The 24,114-nt window shown below is 50.8% G+C and overlaps 1 protein-coding gene across 1 annotated transcript in view; it reads left to right on the top strand.

Moving 5' to 3' along the window:
• GRB10 (growth factor receptor bound protein 10) overlaps window positions 1–7,892 on the top strand; it is a 171,694-nt gene extending 163,802 nt beyond the window's left edge. Inside the window, exons 17-18 of the mRNA XM_088018287.1 lie at window positions 6,470–6,563; window positions 7,676–7,892. Of these exons, the coding sequence (XP_087874413.1) occupies window positions 6,470–6,563; window positions 7,676–7,822 (241 nt within the window). The 3' untranslated portion in view covers window positions 7,823–7,892. The remainder of the gene's footprint in view (window positions 1–6,469; window positions 6,564–7,675) is intronic.
• Window positions 7,893–24,114: the final 16,222 nt, after the last annotated feature.

The raw sequence follows: 24,114 nt of genomic DNA, 5'->3' as shown, positions 1-24,114 counted from the left end.
GGAAAAGAATGATTTGGTCTTCTGCCACCTTCCCGTAGTGACAAATGAGCTGTTGTTCATGTAAACAATGATTATGTACTTAGATTCTTAAGCATTGGACTTACTTCAGTCAAAACTTACTACTTTTGATGCTCCGCGTGCCCTCTCTTTGGCCAGCAGGACTTGTTCGAATTGGTCCCTGAGTTCTTTGGACCCACCACGAGCAGTGTTGGATTCCAGGTGTGACGAGAGAATGCCAGAGCCTCATTCTTTCTAGTGGGAAATGGTGTCTGGACACCACAACCCATAGGCCTTCTCCAGGGAGAGAGCTAGGACATAGGCTTTTTTTTTTACGGTGAAAAAGAAAAAATTGAAACCCTTTCTTTACAGGGTTCACACTGATAAACGGCCAGATCAGCTGGAAGAGTACCAGGTTTTTACTTTGATTTGACTGTATTTCTCTTCTCTTACTCCAAAAATCTTACTAAAGGTATAATCATTTGTAAATACTTATTTTCCCTCTATCTTATCACATCTGGAAAATATTCCTGCGGTCCTCGTAATCCTGAAGGCACGTGCCAGGCAGGTCGTGTTCACGCACCACGTTTAAAGCCTTTCCTCCCTGGGGTTCTGACAGCAAAGCATTATGCAGTCCGTGAGGTTCATTTGTCTCTGTTTGGTTTTGATTTTTGTCGGTGGATCTGATTTGTTTTCCCTTCGGCTTAATGCTTCCCGTTGAATTCTATAAAACACTCCCCCGGTTCGAAAGTCAGAACAGTGAAAGCAGGCCGATTCCCTGCGGACTCTCCTCTGCCCCCCCGGGACTCCCCCATGATTGGAACCCGTTTTGTGGGGTCCGTTCATCCTCCTGTTGTTTTCGGTTTGAAGGTAAGCAGAGCGTTTCTGCCTCCTGTTGCCCCCCCCCCCCGAAACACAGGTACAGCGCCGAGTGTCAGGTGCACCTGCTGTGGGAGGGTCCCCGAGCCGCCGGCGGGGGTCTGCCCCGTCTCGTGCTCAGCGTTTCCGGGCTGACGGCGGGACACCTGGGGCGCCATCGCTTCGTATTCCGGCTGGTGTCTCTGCTGGTGGTCCCCAGACGTGTGGGCGACGGCTTCCCCACGGCCTCGCAGGCTGCAGGGGGGTGTCTGTCTTTCTCATCTGCCACTGGGGAGGCCAAGCCTCGTTCCAAAAAGTAAGGCCTCGGGCCTTTCTTCTTTTTTGCCATTCTGAAAACTGTCTGTTTATATATTTTGCCCAATGTTCTCCATCTGCTTTTTTGCGAACATTCTTTCCTATGTCATGTGGCGTTTTAATTTTGCTTATGGCTTGTGTTTGTTTCCTGTTTGGTTTGGGTTATACGGACATTTTCCCCCCCCGAAGGGGTTATACAGACTTTTGAACGTAAATTTTACTATGGGCACATTTATCCTTTGTGTCCCTTTTCCTTCTGGATTTTTGAGTCCTTGTCATGTTTTGGCCACTCTGAAATCGTAAAGGCGTTTCTTCCTGTTCTGTTCTGGGACTCACGCTGTTTCTCTTCTTTCCCCGTCTTTGTCCTTCGCCTTTTCTGTCCATGTGTCTGTTTTTGTTTGTCTAGATCCCAGATGCATTCAGAACGTATTTATCCTGGGACGCTGTGTAAACAATGGGTCCTATTTATTTTTTCTATGTGGTTATAACCTTGTTCCAAAATTACTTATTTGAAAGGTCACCCATATCCTGCAACAGTCCTTTGCTAAAGCATTAGAAACGAGTCCGTTTGCAGCCATGAGCAGCCGCATCAGAAGGGAGCCCCACGGTGCTCTGACGATGTCACCACGATGGCCACAGGGTCCGTTCCAAGGAAGCCCAGCGGTTCCCTTGCCAGGGGGCTTCACGGTGCCCATGAAAGTGAAGGTTCCAGAGCGGGTGGGATTTGGTGTCGTGGCCACTCGTGCCCCTCCCGGGGCCCAGGGCAGTGGTGGTGGCAGCTGCGTCCCTGTGGAGCGGACGGCACCTCGGAGGCCATGTGGGGACAAGTGTGATCGGAGGAAGCTCCCCTGTGATTCCCAGACGAGGCCCAGCCAGGCCCACTCCCCCTTAAAGGGGCGGCCCCTGTGCGTGGGGACCGTGCGATCGTTCAGCACACTCGGGCCACCAAATTGTGTGTCTGCACCTGTTTTGTTTTTTAAAATTTTATTTATTTATTTGAGGGGCACGGCACGAACCGGGGGTGGGGGCAGAGGGAGAAGCAGAAGCAGACTCCCCGCTGAGCAGGGAGCCCCACGCGGGACTCGATCCCGGGACCCTGAGAGCGTGACCTGAGCCGAAGGCAGATGCTTCACGGACTGAGTCCCCCAGGCGCCCCATGTGGGCACCTGTTTAAAAAAAAAAAAAGAAAATATTTGTCTTTCACCACTTCCTAGAATCCTTGTTGGCAAGGTTCCTGTCCTTTCAGGCCTGGAGACGAGGGTCTGCGTCACCTCCGTCACCTTGCCTCCCACAGACCCCGCCTGCTGGCATCTGCCCCGTTAACAAGCAGGGGTTTCTCTCTCGCATAATCTTCAGTCCCGATGTCAGGCTGGCAAAAACGAGCATCAGGATAATGGGACCCATTCAGGGGTCATCACAGTGAGGCCAGACTTCCATTAATTCCTGAGCACGTAGGGAGGAAATGCGTTGGGAAAACAAGGTAAAGGAAATAATCACTTCCTAATCTTGACTGATCCCTGCGGAGAGATAATGAAGGGAAACCAATTTTAGAGAGTCCAGCAACACAGAGAAAGTGACTGAAAGTAAGCCCTCGCCTCAAATGACACAGGGCGTCAAGAAAAGGGGCTGGAAGGAGACAAGGGAACCTGGAGTCGATCCGAGAGAGGGCTTTGAAATCCCTGGTGTCCAGGTGCCCTGAAATCGCTGCCCACCTCCTTCCCCTCCTGCACCCACAGCCCCTCCCACAGCCTGGAGGCGGAGGATTCTGCCGGTCCAGGGCAGATCTGGTTCTGTGGTCTCCTCTGCGGAATACCCCCCGATGGCTTACGTCCTCTCCTGCAGCGTTTCCGGCTCTGTCCCCCACCCTCCCCACCCTGGCCTTGCTTACACTCGGGTCCAGCCCCACCCGCCCCTCTGCGGCCCCCAGTCCCCCAGCTCTGTGCTGTCGGTGAGCCCAAAGGAGCACGCCACTCCTCCGCTGGGTGGGAGGAAACTTCTTTGTCGAGATTTGAGTTCTCTGCAGCTTTTGCACCCCTCACCACGCCCCCCCCCCCCATGGCAGAGAGAGGGGTCGTGTCCCAGGGCTAACCCAGCGCCCCCATCAGCACCATAACAGGGCTCGCCAGCCATGGAGGAACCGTCCGTACACACCTCCTCAGATTTTACCGGTGGCCCTGTTGATGCTGGAAGCCAGGGTTCCTCCATGATAAAGGCTGGCTGTGTGACCCTGGGGAATTTGCTGAACTTCTCTGTGCCCCGCTTCCCTCAGCTTGAAATGAGAACAATGACAGGGTCACCACGGGGGCTAAAGGAGTTGACGCGTGCGCAGAGCCTCACTCGTGACCCTGAGCCATGTTGCTCCGTGGACCGGTGTCAGCCCCCGGCACAGGCCCCTCTCTGCTTCGGGAGCCCGCCGGGGAGCACATTTGCAAGGGCTCCCCCCCCACCGTCCGCAGTCCTCACCGCTTTCCTTCCTGCGCTGCATTCCAGATTTCTTCCTTCCTTTCTTTCTTTTTTTCAAAGACTATTTATTTGCCAGAGAGAGAGAGAGAGAGGGAACACAAGCAGGGGCAGAAGCAGACTCCCCGCGGAGCAGGGAGCCCGATGCGGGGCTCCATCCCAGGACCCCGAGATCATGACCTGCGCCGAAGGCAGATGCTTCACCCACTGAGCCCCCCAGGCGCCCCTGTGTTCCAGATTTTTTGACCTGGCCGCGTCACCAGGCACGTGCGGTCCTCCTGGGACCTGTGCCTGCAGAGGTCCCTTGGGCCATCAGCGGGTCTCTGCGGTTTGTGGATGGCGATCCCGTGGGTCCTGCGCTGTCGTGCATGGCTCCGTGCCCTCGGCAGCCAGGCTCCTCGTCGGGCTGCTGGACGGGTGTTAACGTAGTGCGCAGCCCGGGGCGGAGAAGGCCAGTCACGGAGCTGATCGGTGGCAGGTCAGGCAGTCCTGCGAACTCCTGAGCCACACGCTTTTCAGCCCACAGGCTCCTCCGAGTTAGTAATCTTTGCAGACAGCCAGCCATTGGGCATGACCTCGAAATCCCAAGCATCTGGGGAGGCCTCAGCACTTGCCAGGGTCCTACCCTGGAGGGAGGCTGCCGGGCAGAGCCTTCCTGCCACTCTGGCTCCTCCGGGGTCACGTTCAGCTGCTGTATGCACCTGTCTGCAGCAGGCAATGGTCGGGAGCTAACTAAGGTGACAGGAGAGACAGGGACAGACCAGCCTTTCCTGTCGCACAGCCTGGTGTCCAGGGAGCTCCCAGGTTTCTGCTGGAATGGTGGCTTCTTTGGAACGAAATAACCCAGAAGGCAGATCTTTGAGGAAGACAACTGGGGCGTGCAGCTCTGCCCAGGAGAGGGGGGGAGGGCCCCCCCGGGCCCTCGAGGTGTCACGTGGCAGATGCCCCACCCCTACTCCCCACGGGGGGCCTGCGATTCTTAGCGCTGCCCGCCTCCCCCGCCCCACGAGTCGTGGGACTCCGTTTTCCCAGACGGTGTTTGCAAAAACCTACCTCCTGGGAACGCTGGAGCGAAGGGGGGTGTGGTCACACAGGACTGGAAAACCCTGTGCCCGAGCCGCTAGGCACCCACAGTGGATATTCCCATTTAAAGGCTCTGAGAAGCCCTGTAGTAAAATAAAACACCCGTCCGCCTTTTTCATACAGGACTTTGCCATCCCAGGTAGCTGCTTTCCATCTTAACAGTAGAGTCCAGAAGCAGATGATGGCGCTGGTGACGGTCGTTTGTTTTGAACACGGCTCTTTGTCACGTGGATTCTGACATGGGGGCTTTTTCCTCTTCCTTTCTCAGGGACACCTGGCCCTACTTGGTTGTGCTATTTGGATTTTTATGTACTTTTTGTCCTGAAATAAATTTGCATTGTGGGAAAGTTGCTAAATCATATAATGAACTCATGCGTGCATTTTCTCAGATACCCCAGCTGTCAACATCAGGGCTCGTTTGCTTTAAAAGTAGGCTCCTTTCCTCCCTCCCTCCCTCCTTTTTTTGTCTCAACCCTTTGGGAGGAAAGTTACAGAGAGCATGAGGTCTCTTGATTCCTGCTTATTTCAGTAGAAAATTTGTAAGACCAAGGACTTCTCTTCCATAATAACAACTTCCTGTAGTACCGTTGTAAAAATCAGGAAGTAGGGGCGCCTGGGTGGCTCAGTCAGGTAAGTTTCTGCCTTGGGCTCGGGTCATGATCAGGGTTCTGGGATCAAGTCTCATGTCAGGCTCCCGGCTCAGCCCGCTTCTCCCTCCGCCTCTGCGCCTCCCCCCTGCTTTCACATGCTCTCTCTCCTCTCTCTTTAATAAATAGATAGATTAGATAGATAAAACCTTTATTAAAAAATTGGGAAGTAAACATCCATGTGGTTCTGATCTCAAATGCACACACTTACTCCGGTGCTGCCCGTGGTTCCGATTACAGCCTTTGTGGAAAAAGAAAACAACGCCTTATTTCTAAATACGTCTATGGGGGCGCGTCTCTTTAGGCTTTGTCCTTCGTGGACACTTGTTACGCGAAGAAGCCAGTTGTTACAGGGTGCACCTCAGCTGGGGCGCGTCCGGGGGCTCGGCCGGGTCGTCACTTTGCAGGACGGGACGTGGAGTCCCCACTGGCCGGGCAGGGTCGGTGGATTGTCTCGTTTCTGGCGGTGCTGCCTCTCGAGCACTCGGTGGTGAGGACATCGGCGGGTTTCTCTGATGGACAGTCGCTGTGTTTCCCTTTGTAATAAATAAGTACCAGGGGGGTGATGGTTTGAGAATGAAATACTCTGTTTCTCGTTCGCTCCTGTTGACGACCTTGTCCTTAATCGGTGGCAACCCACGGCGGTTGCCAAACAGTTGTGCAACCCATCATTCCTTCCTGTTTGTTTAGTTGCCCTTCTGCTCTGAGGAAGAGCTCTTTCTTCTCCTCTCTTAAGGTACTTGCTCATTTATTTATAATATCGGTGTTTACTCACAGATTCCTGTCTCTTTTCTCTGGGTTCTAATCTCCTTTTGATAGTTACTGTGTGCTGCGTCCTGGGTCATGACACTTTGAACTTTGAACTTGATGTCTTTGCGGCTCACATTGTCCAGCCGCTCCGCAACCTTGCCCGGCCGTGGCCCCAGAGTGCTTTCAGTGGAGAATGACAGAAATCCGTCCCCAGGCGTCCTGAACTGTCATGGCTGCACGAGCCGGGAAACGTGCATGTGTGTGTGTGTGTGTGAGTGTTTGAGTGTGCGTGCAGACAAACACATCTCAAGTCTGGATTTTTAAAAATGTACAATCAGCTGATTTTTTTCCATCCCCAGGCTTTTTCTCCTCCGAGACAGCCAGAGCAATCCAAAGGCTTTTGTGCTCACGCTCTGTCATCATCAGAAAATTAAAAATTTCCAGATCTTACCCGTAAGTATTGATAACTTCTCACTGAGCCTTGTTGTTGTTTCCTGGGTTTATTCTGAATGCAATTTTCAAATCCTAAATGAACCAAACTACAGGTCGTCAAATATCAGACAGGTCCAAGCTGACCGGAGAGATGCTTCCCAGAGAGTCCCTTAAGAGGTTTGTTCTTTGAAATTGGGAACACACGTCCCAGGATGCACCATTCGGGTGGGGGGTAACGTATACAAAGTTGACGTCAGATGTTTCGCATAATTAACTGAGACAGTCTGCAGGTCATAACGTTCCTGAAATGTTTCCTGTGGGGCCCAAACCCAGGCCATGTTCTGCCTAAAGAGGGTGGTGAGGTCTTTTCCCCTCAGAGATGCTCTCTGTCCAGTAGCAAAGGAAAGCTCCGGAAGGCTCGGTGTAACCAAACACACCTTTTTCACACCGTTGCACCTGCTGTTTCTGAAGCTTGCTTGAGCCCAGGACTTTGGCGTCTCAGGAATCCCGCAGGGACAGGAGCGGGAGGAGCCCAGGGCAGTCCGGTTAGCTTTTCTGGTGCCTTCCAGCTACGTCCGATGATGCCCTCACTCTGCCCATGACCCTGGGCCAGGCTTCCCAGACTCCCGCCCCCACGTTGTATTATTGACACAGATGTTCTCGTTCCTCTTAGCCTCAAATCAAATGAAAACCTGTTTTATGGCGGGTGGCGTGGGTACTGCCCATCCTCCCAAATAACCCCAAATTCTGGAAGCATCAGAGGGATAGTAATTGGAGACTTGAGAGCAGCAAGACTTGAACACGGGGTGCGCTGGTGCCTCTGGAAGCTTTTCTGAGTTTATTAATCAGGAGAGGTTTCAAACCAACCTGCTCCGTACTCACCCGTTCACACCGCACTGCAGTCCTTGAACTTGCCATTCTCCGGGTTCAGACCGGCCTTAGGAATGTTGCTCCTTCTGGAAGCTACCGTGGGGTCCCTCCATTTTGATGGAAATAGCTACCCAACATGGCAGGACCTGGGAAAACACTTCTCGTACCTGCCCTCACCAGTCCCTTGCAGGGACCCCATAGTTGCACTCTCTGTCCCCAAGGATGTGGCCCCTAACTCGGCGAGTGTTCTTGTGTCCCTCTAGTGCGAGGATGATGGGCAGATGTTCTTCAGCCTTGACGACGGGAACACCAAATTCTCCGACCTGATCCAGCTCGTTGACTTTTACCAGCTCAACAAAGGAGTCCTACCTTGCAAACTCAAGCACCACTGCATCCGAGTGGCCTTATGACCTCACATTGACTCTTGGCTGATGACGGGAGGAAGCTGACACTGGAACGGGGATGGGGGGGGCGGGGGGGGGGTTGTGCGTCGCCAAGGACACACGTCTGTTCTGCACCCCGGGGAGCGGGGTCCGTTGGGGCCCACCCACCAGGATGGACTCGTGGCTGGACTCGAGGAACGATTTGCTGCTGCAGAGCCGACGGGACCGCCTCCCTCCGCGCCGGCCAGGTTCGGGAAGGCGGGAGAGAGCGAACGCAAATTGGAGGAAAAAAACGGGATCGATCGTCTTGGCTGGGCCACGTAGGAACGAGAACCGGAGACACGTAATTGGAAATGAACTCTTGCCCTGGAATAATCTTGACAATTAAAACTGATATGTTTACTTTTTTGTATCGATCACTTTTTGCACTCCTTTGTTTTCAATATTGCTCTCGGCCCCGGTAGGAGGGGGTGCGGCTCTCCGGTGTGCGAGCGGGACACAGGGACTGCGGCCAGGGGGCAGACTCCAGAGACTGAAGCCGGGCCCCCAGGGCTTTCCAGAGGGTGGTGCCCACCCTGTGCAGGTGACTGGAGTCGGATTCATTCGGCTCCCAGGTAACAAGCCACCCTCAGCCCTCCCCAGAACACTTGAAGTGCTTTTTTTTTTTTTTTTTCAGTAAAAGGTGTCATCTGTGGTGGGCATCGGGCCCGTGGTGTGAACGCAGTCAGGTACCCACTGCCGTGTGCACAGATGCTCCCTACACCTGTTACAGGTGTGCCCTCCACTGTTCAGGAGGCCTGGGTGCTGTGGGAAGCTGGTTGGCCCACAGCGTGGCAGGGCTGAGTGGCCTCGCCTCTAGCTAGACGTGGGGAGCATCGCTGGGATGCCCCCCCCCCAAAGCACCCAGTGTGCACCACCCCCTCTCAGCCTGTTGTAGAGCAACCGCTGCCTTAACCCCTCACCCCCCACGGTGGCTTGGGGACTTTCCCGGCTGTTCTCCCTCCAGGGGTTAAAGGCCCTAAGATGAAAATGGCCCCTGCTTGGCTGCCGGTGGTGGCCCGCAGGTCTCCATGGTGATAAAGACGTGAACGTTGGAAAGGGCACATCTGCAGCCCAGCATGGAAAGGTCCTCGCTCGATGACCTCCACCCTGCTGAAAAGCCCCGTGAGCCGGCCCAGGCGGAGGCCCCCCCTTGGCGGGCTGGCACTCAGAAGTACCTCACGGCCCCTGTGGGCATTGAAGAGTCTGGTCAACACAACACTGCTTCCCCCTGGTGGGTGGTGCGGGGGCGGGGCTGAGTCACACAGTGGCTGGACTGCCCCCCCGGCCCGCCCCGTCCCCTTAGCTGAGTCACCAGGTGTGACAGGGGCCGCGGCTTTACCTGCACTCTCTGCAAAGCAGAAAGGTCTCCCCTGACGGGCCTGGGAGATCTGGTCCCCCCAGTGCCTGACTCTGATTCTGCCGCACCGCCGTGCCCACCCCCCCCCCCCCGAGCAAGCACGCACCCGGGTGGGACCCCCAGGACCCGCCTTGCTGGCACCGCCGCGCTCTAAGCACCTCGAGGGTGTAGAAACACTGTATGTTAGTTTACAGGCCTCACTCTGCCTGTTTTCCATGAAACGTCTACTTACACAAATGCAGAATTTTTAGTAAGCTGTTTTTCACCGTAAACGCACTCAGTCACGTTTTCTTCCTCTTGTAGCCAGGTGAACTTTCAGACCGCCACCGGTCAGCTGAGTGCTGCCTGGCCGCAAGCTTCCAGGGCGCTCCCCCTCGGAGGGGCTCTTCAGTTACACTGTTAAGACATTTTTCTCTTCACTGGTTGGAAGTAGAACCCTGAAAGCGATTCTACGATTTCTGTGTTTCTCGGTGCGTTGACTGGTGGGATGAGCCTCACACCCCTCTCCGCTCGACAGCTAGCATCCCCAGCGTCTCGTATTTATAAACATGCATTTTATTTAAAAGGAGCATGAAAGCTGGACTCTGACTCACGGTCTGTGTGTAGCTGGGTCGACGTCATTTTCTGTACCTTCCCGGCCACGGTGAAATGCTGGGTGGACGGTGGGAGCCCGTGTGCCTGGTGGCTGGGAATCCCACCTGGAAGCAGCCAGTCCCTCAAGGATGCGGGCGCCCGGCCCAGCCAACCAGGGGCTGAAGGATGGTCAAATTTATTTTTGTATTTAAATGACATGAATGTAAATGGAACAGCTCAGGGTCGTTTTGGAGCCTGTTGACTTTCTCTCTCTCTGCCTGTGGTTTTCTTTTCTAAAAGGAAAACCCCCCACATAGCAGCCTGGACTTATTGGAAAGGAAATACCCAACGCTTTGGGTATTTGGAGTTTAAATAGGTGAGCTCTGTTACCTTAGGTCTTCGAGTTCCAGAACGTTGTTTTGTTCGGTAAACCTTGGAGAAATATGTGCCTCAGTCTAGCTGTTTTGTCTTCTCTTTTCTGCACTTAATACCTGACGGTTTGACCAATTGATGCACCTGTCCGGGGCGGGACCTGCTTGCGGCGGATCGTGACGTCACCGGGCAAGCTCGCGGTGACCGTAACACGGCCTGACGTGTAGACCGTTTCAGGGAATGCAGAAGGTATCAAAGACAAAACCTTTATTCCACGTGCTTTGCCCCTTTCTGTACATAGCTCTTCGGCTTGTGAACCTAAATGTAAACTTTCAGGTATTTTTGTACAAACGAGGGACTGATGTTCTGTTTCTTGTAATTAGAAATAAACATTACTACAGTGTTCTTCATTTTCCACTGCTCGTATGTCTGTTTCTGTGTTTTGGAACACTCCAGCGGGCCCGCCCCTGAAAACCTTCGGAAATAACGTGGAATAGCAACAGTGCGCTTTCTTTGCACTGGTTAGACACTAGCTGAAAAGGAGTTGACCTGTGACATGCGGGCTGGGTGGCTCTGTGTCGCTGCAGGATGACCTCAGCCGTCTCTTCTCCCTGCACCCGCACTGCAGAGTGAGTCAGAGCTAGTCCTATTTCCACTCAGATTTCGCAAACACCTCAAGGAACTCCTAAAAGTTTGCCTTTGAGAAATCCAGTGGCTGTGTTAGCGCTGCAGTGGGACCATGACAGTGGGTCAGATCGGGGTTTTGTAGTCAAATAAACCGACAGGAGGATGGAGAGAATGGATGCCCCGTGTCCCTGCTTCCCCCACATCTCACCAGTGGGACTAACTCTTCTCCCTGCCTCTTGTCACACACACCTTCCAGACAAATTGCCCAAAATGATACATTAATTGGCGATAGAACATTTTTCCCTTGGTTGTTGTATTGCAATTTACCACGGTGTCATTTTGGGCAATTACGGGATTTTGTTCTTTGAAGTAAGAGTGATGACAGATTGTGTCCGAAAATAAAAGCCCTGTTGTAACTATATACTCAAACACACAGGCCGAGGTGTGTACCAGGGCCGCAGCAGAGAGTGCTCGGGGGCCCTCTGAGTCCAGCTGGGGGGTCCCTGTGCGAAGGATGAACGTGGGGGTGACCAAAGGCAGACGGACAGCACGACCTTCTCTAGGTGCGTGCTGTCCAATACGATACCACCAGGCGCACACACCTGTTCAAATTTAAATTTCAATTAATAAAAATAAAATGAGACGTTCAGTTCAGGTTGCACCAGCCCCATTTTTAAGTGCTCAACAGCCACAAGGGGCTAGCGACCACCATGATGGACCGTGCGGATCTAGAACACTTCCAAAGTGGCGGAAAGCTCTGTTGGACAGCTCCGGTCCCAGTGACTGAGAGCAAGAGCCTATGTTGCAAAAGTGGATGACGAGATCGACGAGGGTCCGTCTCTTGTGTCTGGTTGATGCGTCGAATCGGCAAAGCTCGGCCTCAGACCCAAGACTGAGGGTACCCCCCCCCGCCGAAGTCACACCTGTGCCTCCCCCCTCCCCGCCTCCAGGTAAGACACACTAGCTTCCCTTTTGCCAACAGAGAAGAACCGTCCACTGCCTTCAGCGTGCTCTGGCTGACCCTGCTTCCCAGTTATAATGGACTGACAGTGGCTTCACGTCAGATGCGTGTATTGTGTATAAAACTTAACTGTGTTTGCACAGCGCATCCTTCACCCCACCCCCCCGCTGCCCCGCCGCTTCCCAATCTGATAGCAGCCTGCTCCATGAGCAGATTCCCTGGCCTGAGCCAGAGGTGGGAAGGGTCCGTTTCCTATTGCCCAGATTAGTCCCATTAGTGATTGTCTCCCCAGGCTCGAGGGTAGCTTTCGTGTGGAAATTTAAAGTGTGTGTTTGCACACAAGGCCCCAGAGTGTAAGCAGACACCGCATTGGTGTCTTCCCTCTTTCCCTGCAGGAGTAAGAATGGACCGTGCAGGACTTCTTGAGAGACAGGCTTGTACGAGCAATCACATGGGAAGCAGGGATCATTCTTGATGCCTTTCTGTAATTCAAACCCAATCCCGACAGGATGCTGTTCGTGAGCTAAGTCAGGCATCGTGAGGAGAGCACCGTGGGGCTTCTCCCAGACAACCAGTTGCAGAAGTACGCACTTCTTGGCCTCTTTTTAATTAAAAGGAGGAGACTTGCATTATTTTTTATTTCGTGCAAAAAATGAAGTGGCCTTAAGGTTTGTTAACTGCCCTATTTTCGATTTTACGTACAATCAGACCGTGCTGTCTTTCTGAGCTGGTTGAGATTTTTTCCTAGGGTGATTTGGACATAGGTGACATACCTCAGTGCCGTCTGAGTCCTCCTGTAAGATTAGGCTCCACCACCTATACCAAACTTGCTTTCTGACCCTTCTCTCCCAAATAGGTACCTTCGGGATGACTCGGTTCGGATGCGTTCTTGGCCTCACTCCTGGAGCGTCTGGTTCAGGGAGGACAGAAGGTGCCATGGGACCAGGCCCCACGTGACTCGGGGTGGCTCCTACCAGGAAGGGGAATTCTAGAGGCTGTCAAGAGAACAGGCCTGTGCCCTCGGCCACGTTTCAGCAGCATAACTTGGGGAACCATATAACACACCTGTAAAGGGACGCTTTGGAATTCAACCCACCCGTTCGTCAGACTCTCCTCTGGAGCTTTGAGGCTACACAACATCTCCAGGCCCCTCTGAAGCTTCTGGAATTAAAGTCTTGGGCGTGGCAATACAGTGCTTGCTTCCAGGCCACTGTAGGTAGGCGAGATCATCTCCAGCTCACCGTGGCTCGGGGGATTTGTGGTGCATGCATCTGCTCCATTTTTATCCTTCCCCGACCCATCGGGACTTGCCGACTGCAGGGCACCGCCACCTCACCCCCCGTCCTGCCGTCTGCTAGCCTCAGCTATCCCTCTCCTCTGGAAGGTGGGCCACCCACACCGACTCTGTCCACCTCCCAGGGGAGGCTCCAGTTCCAACAGAAAGTGCCACCTGTAATGCAGTAGCTTGACCATCCTTCGTTTGCAAGCAGAGGAGCGGATCCCTCAGTCTGATCAGCTGTCAGAGCCTCTGACCTCAGGACCCGCTGGCGTGCCAGGCCCCTCTCCCGAGCTGGAAATCATCCTGGAAATGGAAGCAAGAAACTCATGGAAGAAGAACCACAACTAGCTAGGGAACATGTGACTCTCATTTTTTTAATTCGATAAAAAAAAAAAAAAAAAACCTAGGACTGGCTGGTGGCCCATCAGAGTTGCCTTCTCGAGCTTTTTTGCCCATTGTTTCATCCTCAGTTTTAGACTTTACAAATCCTGACCAATTTTACTTCACTGAAAAGAGAGTATCCGTAGTGGCTTTTGAAGCTTTGGTGACAACCCACGGTAACAAACGCATTTCTCCTGTGAGGCCGTGCACATTATACACACGCATAATGGAAACAGGAGCTTCAGAAAACAGTATTTCCCTTACCAGGTGCAATTACCCTCTTTCCTCTTTGATTCTACTTCATTTTTTAAAATGCTGGTCACAACACCTTCAAAACCAACTTCATGATCCAACAGTGCTTTGAGAAACTGAGTTGCAGAGGCCCAAAGTTGGAGGATTCACAGCACCCAACTAACTCCAAGGCCTACTCTAAAACTACAGCGAATCAAGACTGTGCATTTTTTTTAAAGATTTTATTTATTGATTCAAGAGAGAACTAGTTGGGGGGAAGGGCAGAGGGAGAAGCAGCCTCCCCGTTAAGCAGGGAGCCTGACCTGGGGCTCGATCCCAGGACCCTGAGATCATGACCTGAGCTGAAGGCAGACGCTTAGCCAACTGAGCCACCCAGGCATCCCAACACCGGGTATTAACGCGGTGCCTGGGTGACTCAGTCAGTTAAGCGTCCGACTCTTGATTTCAGCTCAGCTCATGATCTCAGGGTCCTGAAATCGAGCCCTGCGTCAGGCTCCACGCTCAGCGAGGAGTCTGCTTGAGGTTCTCTCTCTCCCTCTGCCTCTCCCCCTGCTCATGTACTCTCACTCTCAGTCGCTCTCTCTCTCTCTCTCTCTCTCAAAAAAAAAAAAAAAAGACTGTGTATTATTGGTGAAAGAACAGATTCGTGGAACACCACAGAGAGCCAGAAGTAGACCCCCATCAGTATGATCAGCTGATCTTTGACGAAGGGTCAAAGATAACATGGTAGAGCAAAGGTGTCTCTTCAGCTCTTCATGGTAGAAGCACCAAAGGTCCGCATGCAGAACAGCGAATCTAGACACAGACCTCACACCCTTCACAAACACCAACTCCAAGTGCACCACAGACCTGAATATAAAATGCAAGATTATAAAACCCCTGGAAGCTAACAGAGGAGAAAATCTAGATGAATATAGGATTTGGTGCAGAGGCACGAACCGATCCATGAAAGTAAGATCAACAAGCTGGACTTTACCGAAATTAAAAAAAAAAAAAAAATTCTGCTCTGCAGAAAACACAGAATCTTCTTACCATGCCCTAAGCCATGTGACTTTTCGAGAAAAATCCGACATGGGTCCTGACAGTGTGAATCCTCCTATTAGGGGGTCACCTGGGACCCAGGCTTTCCCCCCGCCAACTGGAAAGGCCAAAATATTAGGGATGAGAAACGGCACCGGCCCCAGAGATTGTCCACTGGGGACCTACGTGGGCCTGCCGCTCTGTCTCATCAGGAGGTGGCAGGGGCCACGTGGTCTCTGTGGCTCAGACATTCCCGGGCTTGGGGTTCCGTGGTCACGCCTCCAACCACTCATGCAGGAGCGACAGTGTGTCACAGGAATACCATAGAGTTGTCCACATGGACGTTCAGGCCTGCTTCCATCTGGAAGCAGGAGTTAGAAAAACACCTCGTGGGCCGCGTGGCTGGTGTGAAGAAATATGGATGAACTTAACTCAGTACTAGGAGGTTCTTGGGGTGGAATCAGCCCCTGCTGTTGGCTGGGCGATCTCGGGGGCCGAGGTCCCCGCTCTATGCATCTCTTGATGACGATGGTGCCCCATCAGCCACCGGACCGGGCCCTCCTGGTAGGCGTGTCCTCCGGCTGGTTAGTTTATGTCCCCTTGCCAGACGACTCTTCCTTTGACAGACACCTTTCTTGGGACGCGTGTTTGCTTTTAACAAGTCAGGGAAACATTCTGTGCTTCTGCTCCACAATCTCAAAGCACACACGTTCTGTGAACCTTCGTGGACGCAGAATGGTTTAGAAGGTAGAACCGGTACAGCCTCTCCTCGGAAGTTCTTACTGGGGCCTCAGCTGGGACTACGACAAGGGTCAAGTCGCGACAAAGCAGAGATATGGAAGTCCAGACACTTGACTCCAGAGCAGATGCTGTGGCTTTGAAACTCGGTAGGGAACCGCGCAGTGTCCATGGAACTTGCAACTCATCTGGGGGGGGGGCTGCCTCCCTGAGTCGGCTTACGGCATACACCCAGACCCCACTCCACCACTGAGGTCTCGGTGTCTACAGACCACAACACCCGAACAGGTTCTGTTCAACTCCAAGCTGTGTCAACTTGAAACTGTATTGAGGTCATGTGCTATAATGGAGAGCAACAAACATTTTACATTCTTGTGTCAACAGGCCTCCAAAGCTGATGTACAAACACAGTGCTTTGCTGAGACAGATAAAGGCTGTCCATCATTTATCATTTCTTGAGCATACAGCCGCCATCTCCTATGACTCTGCCTTGGGCTGTCCCTGGTCACCGGCACTGGCTCTGCCTATGTTCATTCAGGGGAATGAACACTCCCCACCAGGGGAACGTTCTGTCCCAGCTCCCGGAGTCCTGAGGCCCTGTTCCTCCAGGTGCCCTTGGTGCAGACTGTCATAAAAATGTGCCCTGTGCTGGCTTCCTCCCATCTCTGTCTGACTTCCCCATCCCTCCCGAGTGTTCTGTGGTCACAAACAAAATAAACTATTTGTGTTTGAATCTTTGTCTCAGGACTAGCTCTGGAGGGAACCCAGACAAAAACGGGCACAGGACTCGAGTTAGGCAGCAACGTTCTGGACGGGAAGACTTCCTTTAACATTATGCGTTAATATTCTTCTAGCCCAAATCTCACCATGATTTTTTAATGTACCAGCAAATGATTTGAATGTTCCTCTTGAAACAGAAATATGTGAAAGTAGCAAGGATTTCTTTTTTTTCTTTTCTTTAAGAGAAAACTTCTACAGGAACTCTTGCCCTTCCAAGAATCCTAGCTCCTTATAAAGTGATAATGTGGGGCGCCTGGGTGGCTCAGTCGGTTAAGCGTCTGCCTTCGGCTCAGGTCATGATCCCGGGGTCCTGGGATGGAGCCCCGCATCGGGCTCCCTGCTCCGCGGGAAGCCTGCTTCTCCCTCTCCCACTCCCCCTGCTTGTGTTCCCTCTCTCGCTGTGTCTCTATCAAATAAATAAAATCTTAAAAAAAAACAAAGTGATAACGTTTACAGAATGAAGCACTGCCATAGACATGGATGGACGAGTCAGTAGACCAACCACAGGCTCAAGAAACAGCAAGATGAGAAGAGGTCTTTTCTCCCAAAGTAATGTTGGGAGAACTGGTTTACCAGTTGGGGGATACGTTAGAACCCTCCTCTCTGCGTCACTCTGATATAAATTCCAGGGGGAGTGAACATCTAAGAGTCAAAGATCTAAATGTATAAAAATACCCCAGAGAACTAGGGGCCCATGTGTCTACAGTCCTGAGTGGGGGAGACACCAAACCCAACACGGAAGAGCCCAGAGGAGCGAAGTTGGGATCGCCAGATTGGAACACCCCCAGCGGGGAGACTCTGAACATCAAGAAACAGAAATCACGGGCAAGCCGGGAGAAGGATGGTGGTTGTGATGAAGCGTGATTGTGGTGCGTTGTCAAGTGGGGCAAAGCAGATGACAAATAGGATATGCGGTTTTCCTGCCCGATGGTTAACACATTTGCAGGCCCTGGAAACATCTCGAAGGTCTATGTTGACAACCAGTGTTGACAGCCATCTCTCCCAGATCGAATACGGAGGAACGTTTTGCTCTTCAGAAGCTTTATCATGTTTCCTCAAGGAAGATGTGTCAGTTTGGGGAGCACTCTTAGCTGGGTTCTTCCCTGAGAGCTAGTGTGCCTTGTGCATCCAGAGACGGACATGTGCATGCATGCACGGAGAGCGGTAGGACATCCTTAGAACACAGAATGTTCTGCTGACTGGTTCAACTAAAACATACATCTGAAGAAAGGTGTCAATCAAGGGAAGGGACGGTGTTTCATGAAAGGCAAGTACAGGCAAGACAACCTCCGAAAGCCGAAGGAGCCATGAGACCGAAGGAAAACCAGTCCGGTCTGACAAGGGATGGTCTAAGAAGGAGACTTCCAGACAGAAGCGTGTCTTGGGCAGCCGGCTGCAAGGTGAGTGGATCTCTGCAGCCCACCTCCTGTAAGACCGGCTTTTATAGCCCTAGAGGCTAGGGTTCTGCTGGGGGACCCCCTGGGAGGAGATGTTGTAGGATAGGTGTGAGCGGTAGTCACATCTCCAGGGCAGCTCACAGATGTTATGTCCCAAGGGTGTCCTCAAGTGTTATTACCTGTGTGGTTATATAACAGGAAGAATAAGGAGGGGTCTATGCTCAAGAAGACTTCAGGCAACAGAGCGGTGGGCATGGCATTTCTGTCCAAGATGGTGTCAGGCTGGTTGGCCCTGTTGGCCAGCAGGGCGGCACAGAGTAAACCCTCCAGGGGTGTATGTTGGCCAGCACACACCTGCAGGGAAGTGGGTGCCCTGATGTCATCCAGCTAAGACCCTGGGCGGACCCCACCTCAACAAGAATTTTCCACAAGTCCTTTAAATTCCTCTGTACCTTTGTCTACTGGCAGGGTAGTTGTTGGTCAAAATGACATTACCAGGTCTCTTTGTTTTTTTGTAAATTGGACACTCGTGCACTCCGTTCTCTCGAACACTCTATCTGGGTGATTCTATCCAGTCTTATTGCTTCGCACACCATCTAAACACTTGACACTCGTAACTTCATTTCCTGTCCAGACCTCTTTTGTGAGCTGCAGACTCCTATATGGAAAAGTCCACTGGACATCTCTACTGAATGGCATGTGCGTGTGATACCTATAATTTAATTCCCCAGCTCTTAGTCTCCTTCATCCCCTGACCCAGAGTAGCTCTTCTTTCTCAATCCATGATGATCGCCATCCCCCCAGTGGCCTCATGTCCCCTAAGTCATCATGATTCCCTGCTCATCCGCTTCCGGCAACCTCCTGACACCCGTGCACGCACATGCACACGCACACACATAAGCACATATGCATGCACACACGCACGTGCACACACACAACTCCCTTCCCTCCCCCGGCCCATCCAAAACTCTCACCGTGTTCCTTGGATTGCTGCTCTTTCCTGCAAATCAGGAGAGTAGAGACATGTTTACTCTTGTCGCCCGCTGATCCATTTTCCAAGGGCCAGAGTGATCTTAATGAAGACACATGAAGCTCAGGTCGGGCTTTCTAAAATCATTTCAGTGCCTTGCACTGCAGTTGGAGCAAATAAAAATTAGGAACCATGGCTCAAAAGACCCCCTGCTTTGTACAGTCCTTACGGAGGGTAGGCTTCTTTCGGGGCTTGCAGTGGTCTTTCTGGCCTCGTTCCCCATAGGACGCCCTTCCCTTGCCCCTCTCCTATGAGGATAATCACTTCCTTGGGGTCAGCTGATTCAGGCGGCACGTGGAACATTAGTATGTGGCCCTGACTTGCTCTTCCTTCTCCTTTCTTTCCTCTAATGGCTCTTGTAGAGGTTTAGAGTCTCCTCACTGTCACTCTGCTTCCATCCAGGGTCCCGGTCTTAGCCATGAGTCCTGGGTCCCCACCCCACCTCCAGCCTCTCTAGGGCCCGGGGGGAGGGGGGGCGCGGCAGAGCACAGAGAGCTCTTCCATCCTCCAGCCTGTGACAAGTGCCTCAGGCCAAGGCCATTCTGTCCTCCCTGTCTGTGCCCCGTCCTTCCATGAATGGCTGGAACACGGCCTCACGCCCCCTCGGCCCTCTGTACCTGCCGGGCCCCAAGCTCAGAGCAGCTGCAGGTGCGCTAAGGAGGCCAGGCCCCCCGCCCCACTCCCGGCAAACCTCTCTAGCATGTTCTTGGTGACCCCTCTCAGCTGTGTTTTATGTCCCAATAAAATTCTCTCAACTGTTTTTTCGGTGAATCTGTCACAACCTCGTCCACGGTATTGTTCCCTTAACCATCATTTCGGGAGTTGAGGAGGGAAGAGCTCAGGCGTGCAGGCTCAGTTCGGGGGCTGCGGAGAAGGCTTCCCATGGTGCGAGGTGGGAATTTATGGGGTGACCTAATGAGGCCGAAAAAATGAAACCGGGGCTATTTGGGGGAAAGGTGGGAACCTGGTGTCCGGCCAGGGGTAAGAAGGACCCACGCTGCCGGGACTGTGGATGAAACGAGCTGGCTTTGAAGAATGAGCTTTCCAGATAGGTTTCTCCAGATTTCCTTGACCTTTATCACCAGCAGAAATTAATGTTTAACCAGCCCAAGAGGCTGGAAAAGCAAGGAACAGGGAGCCATCTGGATCTCAAGCTACAAGAGTGACCTGTCTGAACACTGCTTGGCCACGTTTTCCTCAACCCCCAGAGCCAGCGAGTCTCCTGAGGGAAAATAGACTCAGAAGGAAGTAGGATTCCCAGCAAGTAAGTCCCTGGCTTCATACTTAATCCAATGGTTATTGTTGGAAACTGCAACCGTGACTCTCGGTCCCAAGGTACTGAATGTTTGCTTAATGTTAGATCACCTGAGGACTGGACATCACTATTGGTCAAGTGCTGTTAGGGCTGTTGGGGCCACGGACACTGACCCTAGGTGCTCACACGCACACAGTCCCATGTGCAGCTCGTGTGTGGCCGGGTAGGAGGTGCTGGGGAGGATTTCCTGCCTGTCAGTTGAAAGCAAAAACAGGACAGACACGGGCGCGTCTTATCCTTACCCCTCGCTCCCACTGTGCCCTTGGGTCCTTTGTTCCTCTGGGACTCTGTTTCTTCCTCTCTACAATGGGGATTTTTCTAGCAGCCACCCTGTCAGGTAATTGTGAGGATTCAATCTCGTAATGTCTGGAAAATAAGTGGCCCTTGAGAGGTGATGGAGAAATGGCGACTCTTCCCTTACCTGTAACATCTGGAGCATCAAATATAAATCAGAGTCTACCCGTGCAGTGTGATTTGAGGAGAACTGAAGGGTCTGCCCTGTCATTTTGCCGTGCTGATTACAGTCCCATCAGAAGATACCATTCTTGAGAGGATCATTGCATCTCCACCAGGCTGGAGTTAAAGCAATGCTTCCGAGGGTTTCGTGTGTGCTGGGATTCACCTTCTTCGTCTTTAACGTATCCACATTGGACACACGAGAAACTGAGTCAGGAGAGGTGAGGAGGAGAGTCGTGCAAGACCTCCTGGCTCGTGACCGTGAAATTGGCACTTGGATATCGTTATGGCACAGCCTGGCTCCTGCCCTTCTGGGAGAGCATTGCATCTTTAAGGCACTTACCGTGTCCTGGGCACAAGAGTAATCCCATGAGCCCCTCAGAGGGCAGGGAGTGGGGTCTGGAGGGCAGGACCGGAGATGCAAGACTATTGGCAGGAGGGGGACGGGAAGTGTGGAGGTGAGGCATGTCAAGGCACAACGGGAAGGTGGCAAGTGCAGGACTGGACACAGGGTCGAGGGCTCTGGGCTTCCAAGGTGGCCTGAGGGCACAGTAGGCATTATCTAGACATGTTTCCCCATGGGCAGCTTTGGGGGCCCAGTGCTCTCAGTTCTGAGGGTCCCTTACCAGAGCACGCTGAACCGCTAAAGGTCGTCTGCCCTGCTCTCAGGCAGCCTAGCGATCCAGAGTGTTGGGTCCAGGAGGTGACAAGTGGCGCTCTTACTGCTGGGGTAAGTCATTCCAGGGTTCAGCCTTGCACTTGTTCTTAGGGCTCAGCTGCATGGAAATGTGGGAGAGAGGGGGCACCCTAAGAACTCTTGCTCTGGACCTCTCACAGAGTGGATAGATGACATTTTGGAACCAGGAATGTGTTGGTGCTGCTTGAAATTTAAATCATGACTTCCAGACTTTTAAAAGTGACTCAGTAGCATGTGAAGAAATACAGCCATCTGCACGGAGCTTCATCACACCCCAGCCTCCACCGGCAGGAGAGAGGCTCAAGGATGCCAATCGTAGCTAAGATTGAGGAGGAACAACGGTGTGTTCACATTTAACAAGGTCATCAACAAGTAATCTCTTAAAGGAGTTTATGGCTACATGAAATGATAAAAGGTTCAGTCCACCAAGAAGATGACAAAGCTCTAGACACAGAGAAACCTGGTGGAAGAATATAGATATTATTTATATTTATATATATATAAGGTATATATATATATACCTTAAATATATTAAGCAAATCTTGGCACAACTGTGGGGAGAGATCGACAAACTCACCATCATAATGGAAATTTTCAACACATCATTGGCGATGATGGTCAACTGGATGATTGATCAAGAGAACAAAAATACGAGATTTGAGAAATTTCAGTAAGTCACCACCTTGGAGTATTGGACATAAATAGAACCCCTCACCAGATAGCTAGAAAATACGCTTTCTTCTCAAGTGCACGTGAAATGTGACAAAAATTGAGGATGTAACAGGCCATCGCCTAAATCTCAACACCTGTCAGAGAATCGCTATCATGCCAGCAAGTTCTCTCACTCCAATTCAGGTCAGTTCCATTCCATTCAATTCCGTTCAGTTCAGTTCAATTCAATTCTGTTCAGTTCAGTTCAATTCAGTGCAGTTCAGATTTTTTTTTTAAAGTAAAAATTGCTATTTATGTCTGGGGTTCTGTTTTTTGGTTTTGGGTTTTTTTTTTTTTTTTGAAGAGCTACCACGTAACTGACACATCAAGGAAAAAATATAATATAAATGAAATACTACTCAGAAATAAATGCTTATTTTAAGCCTGAGATACGTATTGGAAGTGGTACATAGAAGAAAGCATGTAGTTTTAAAGGCTCATATTAGAAATTGAAAAAGGACAGAAATTGAGACCATCACTCAACTAAAGGTGCTAGAAAAATAACAGAATGAGGATAATTGAACACAGGCAATCATAAAGATTAAGAGGAAAAATTAATGAAAAAGAAAATAAAGGTAGACGAAGGCAGATCAACAAAGCCAAAAGTTTTTCTTTTTTAAAAGTAATAAAAGAGAAGTAGTTCTGGGGCATCTGGCTGGCTCACTTGGTTGAGCATCCGACTCTTGATCTCAGCTCAGGTCTTGATTTCAATATTAACTAAAGACGAGAAGAGAGGAAAATAAATAATATCATAAGAAAAGGGGACATCATTAGAGGGGCGCCTGGGTGACTCAGTCGGTTCAGTGTCCAAACTCTTGGTTTCAGCTCAGGTCATGATCTCAGGGTTGTGAGAACCAGCCCCACATCAGGCTCCACACTCAGCGTGGAGTCTGCTTAGAAGATTCTCTCTCTAGCTCTCCGTCTGCCCCTCCCCCTGCTCATGTACTCTCTCTCGCTCTAAAATAAAACTAAAAAATAAATCTTAAAAAGAAAAGGGGACATCATTATAGATTCAACCAAGCAAAATGATAATGAGTATATTATTAAAACAGACAAACCCTCGTCATTAAATGTAAAAATTGTAAGTTATATTACATTTACATTTGAAATAACAGCAAGGAGAAATAGAAATCCTACTGAATCATCCTGAATAATAAATAAATTGATTTGTTAAAAAATATTTCCTCAAACATGGCAGGAGGGGCAAATGATTTTTAGGTATGATTTGTCACACTCTCTCAGTGACTGGGTAATTCCAAATTTCCAAATTATACAAACTGCTTCAGAGAATTAAAAAAGAAGGGATTATCCCCGGTCTATGAGATTATAGAATCTGACTCTAAAACTAGAGAAAAGCCATATTAGCGAGAAAAATTACAGTTTTATTCATGAGAAGGAAGTAAAAATTCTGTGCAAATGTTTAGCACACCGTAGTTTTAACCAAAGAATAAAAGGGTATTTGAAAATTAGAAAATGTGCTAATGACATTTATCATATTAACCATTTAGAGAAGGAAAACTATCTGATTTTCTTCTCTTTTGATGCAGAAAATACTTTGATAAGATTAAACACCAATTTATTATAAAAGTGGGAATAGAAGAAACCCTCTAATAAAGACTCTCCAACAAAACCCTGTTATTAATAGTGAAATGTTAGAAGCATTCTTTTTAAAACCAGCAAAATGAGGATGTTTACAATTGCTTCTGTTCAGTGTCACAGAGGCCCTAGAACGGTGCCAAGCACATATGGAATCTTTTTTTTTTTTTTTTTGTAAATATTTATTTATTTGAGAGAGAGAGAGCAGGGCAGGGGTGCGGGGGGTGGGGGAGAGGGTGAAGAGAATCCCAAGCAGAACCTGTGCTGAGCATGGAACAGACATGGGGCTCGATCTCATGACCCTGAGATCATGACCTGAGCTGAAACCAAGAGCCGGACACTCAACCGACTAAACCACCCAGGCGCCCCAGAACAAATATATTTTTTTAACAAATATTTTTAATAGTAATGTAGTGACATTTGTCAGTCTCTTATGGTTAACTGATTGACTGAATCATTTAAGAAATCCTTCCTGCTCAACGTCCCAAAAATGCATTTCTGTTGTCCTAAAAAGTTTGCCTTTCACAGTGAAGCATTTAATCTATCAGAAATTTATTTTTGTATATGGATTAAGGAACAGGTTTAACTTCATTTTTTTCCCAAGTAGGGGACCAGGTTCCCAAGTAGGTGACCAGAACCGCTTAATCATCTATTCTTCCTCTATCGATCTGCCATTCCACATTTGTCAATTGTCCATATATTTGCAGGATTTTTTTCCAGGCTCTCTATTCTGTT

Source organism: Eumetopias jubatus, unplaced genomic scaffold (genome assembly GCF_037043125.1).
Source record: "Eumetopias jubatus isolate StellerSeaLion01/CBP00866 unplaced genomic scaffold, mEumJub1_p1.0 scaffold_14, whole genome shotgun sequence".
NCBI classification, from domain to species: domain Eukaryota; kingdom Metazoa; phylum Chordata; class Mammalia; order Carnivora; family Otariidae; genus Eumetopias; species Eumetopias jubatus.
This window is presented reverse-complemented; position numbering and strand designations above follow the sequence as displayed.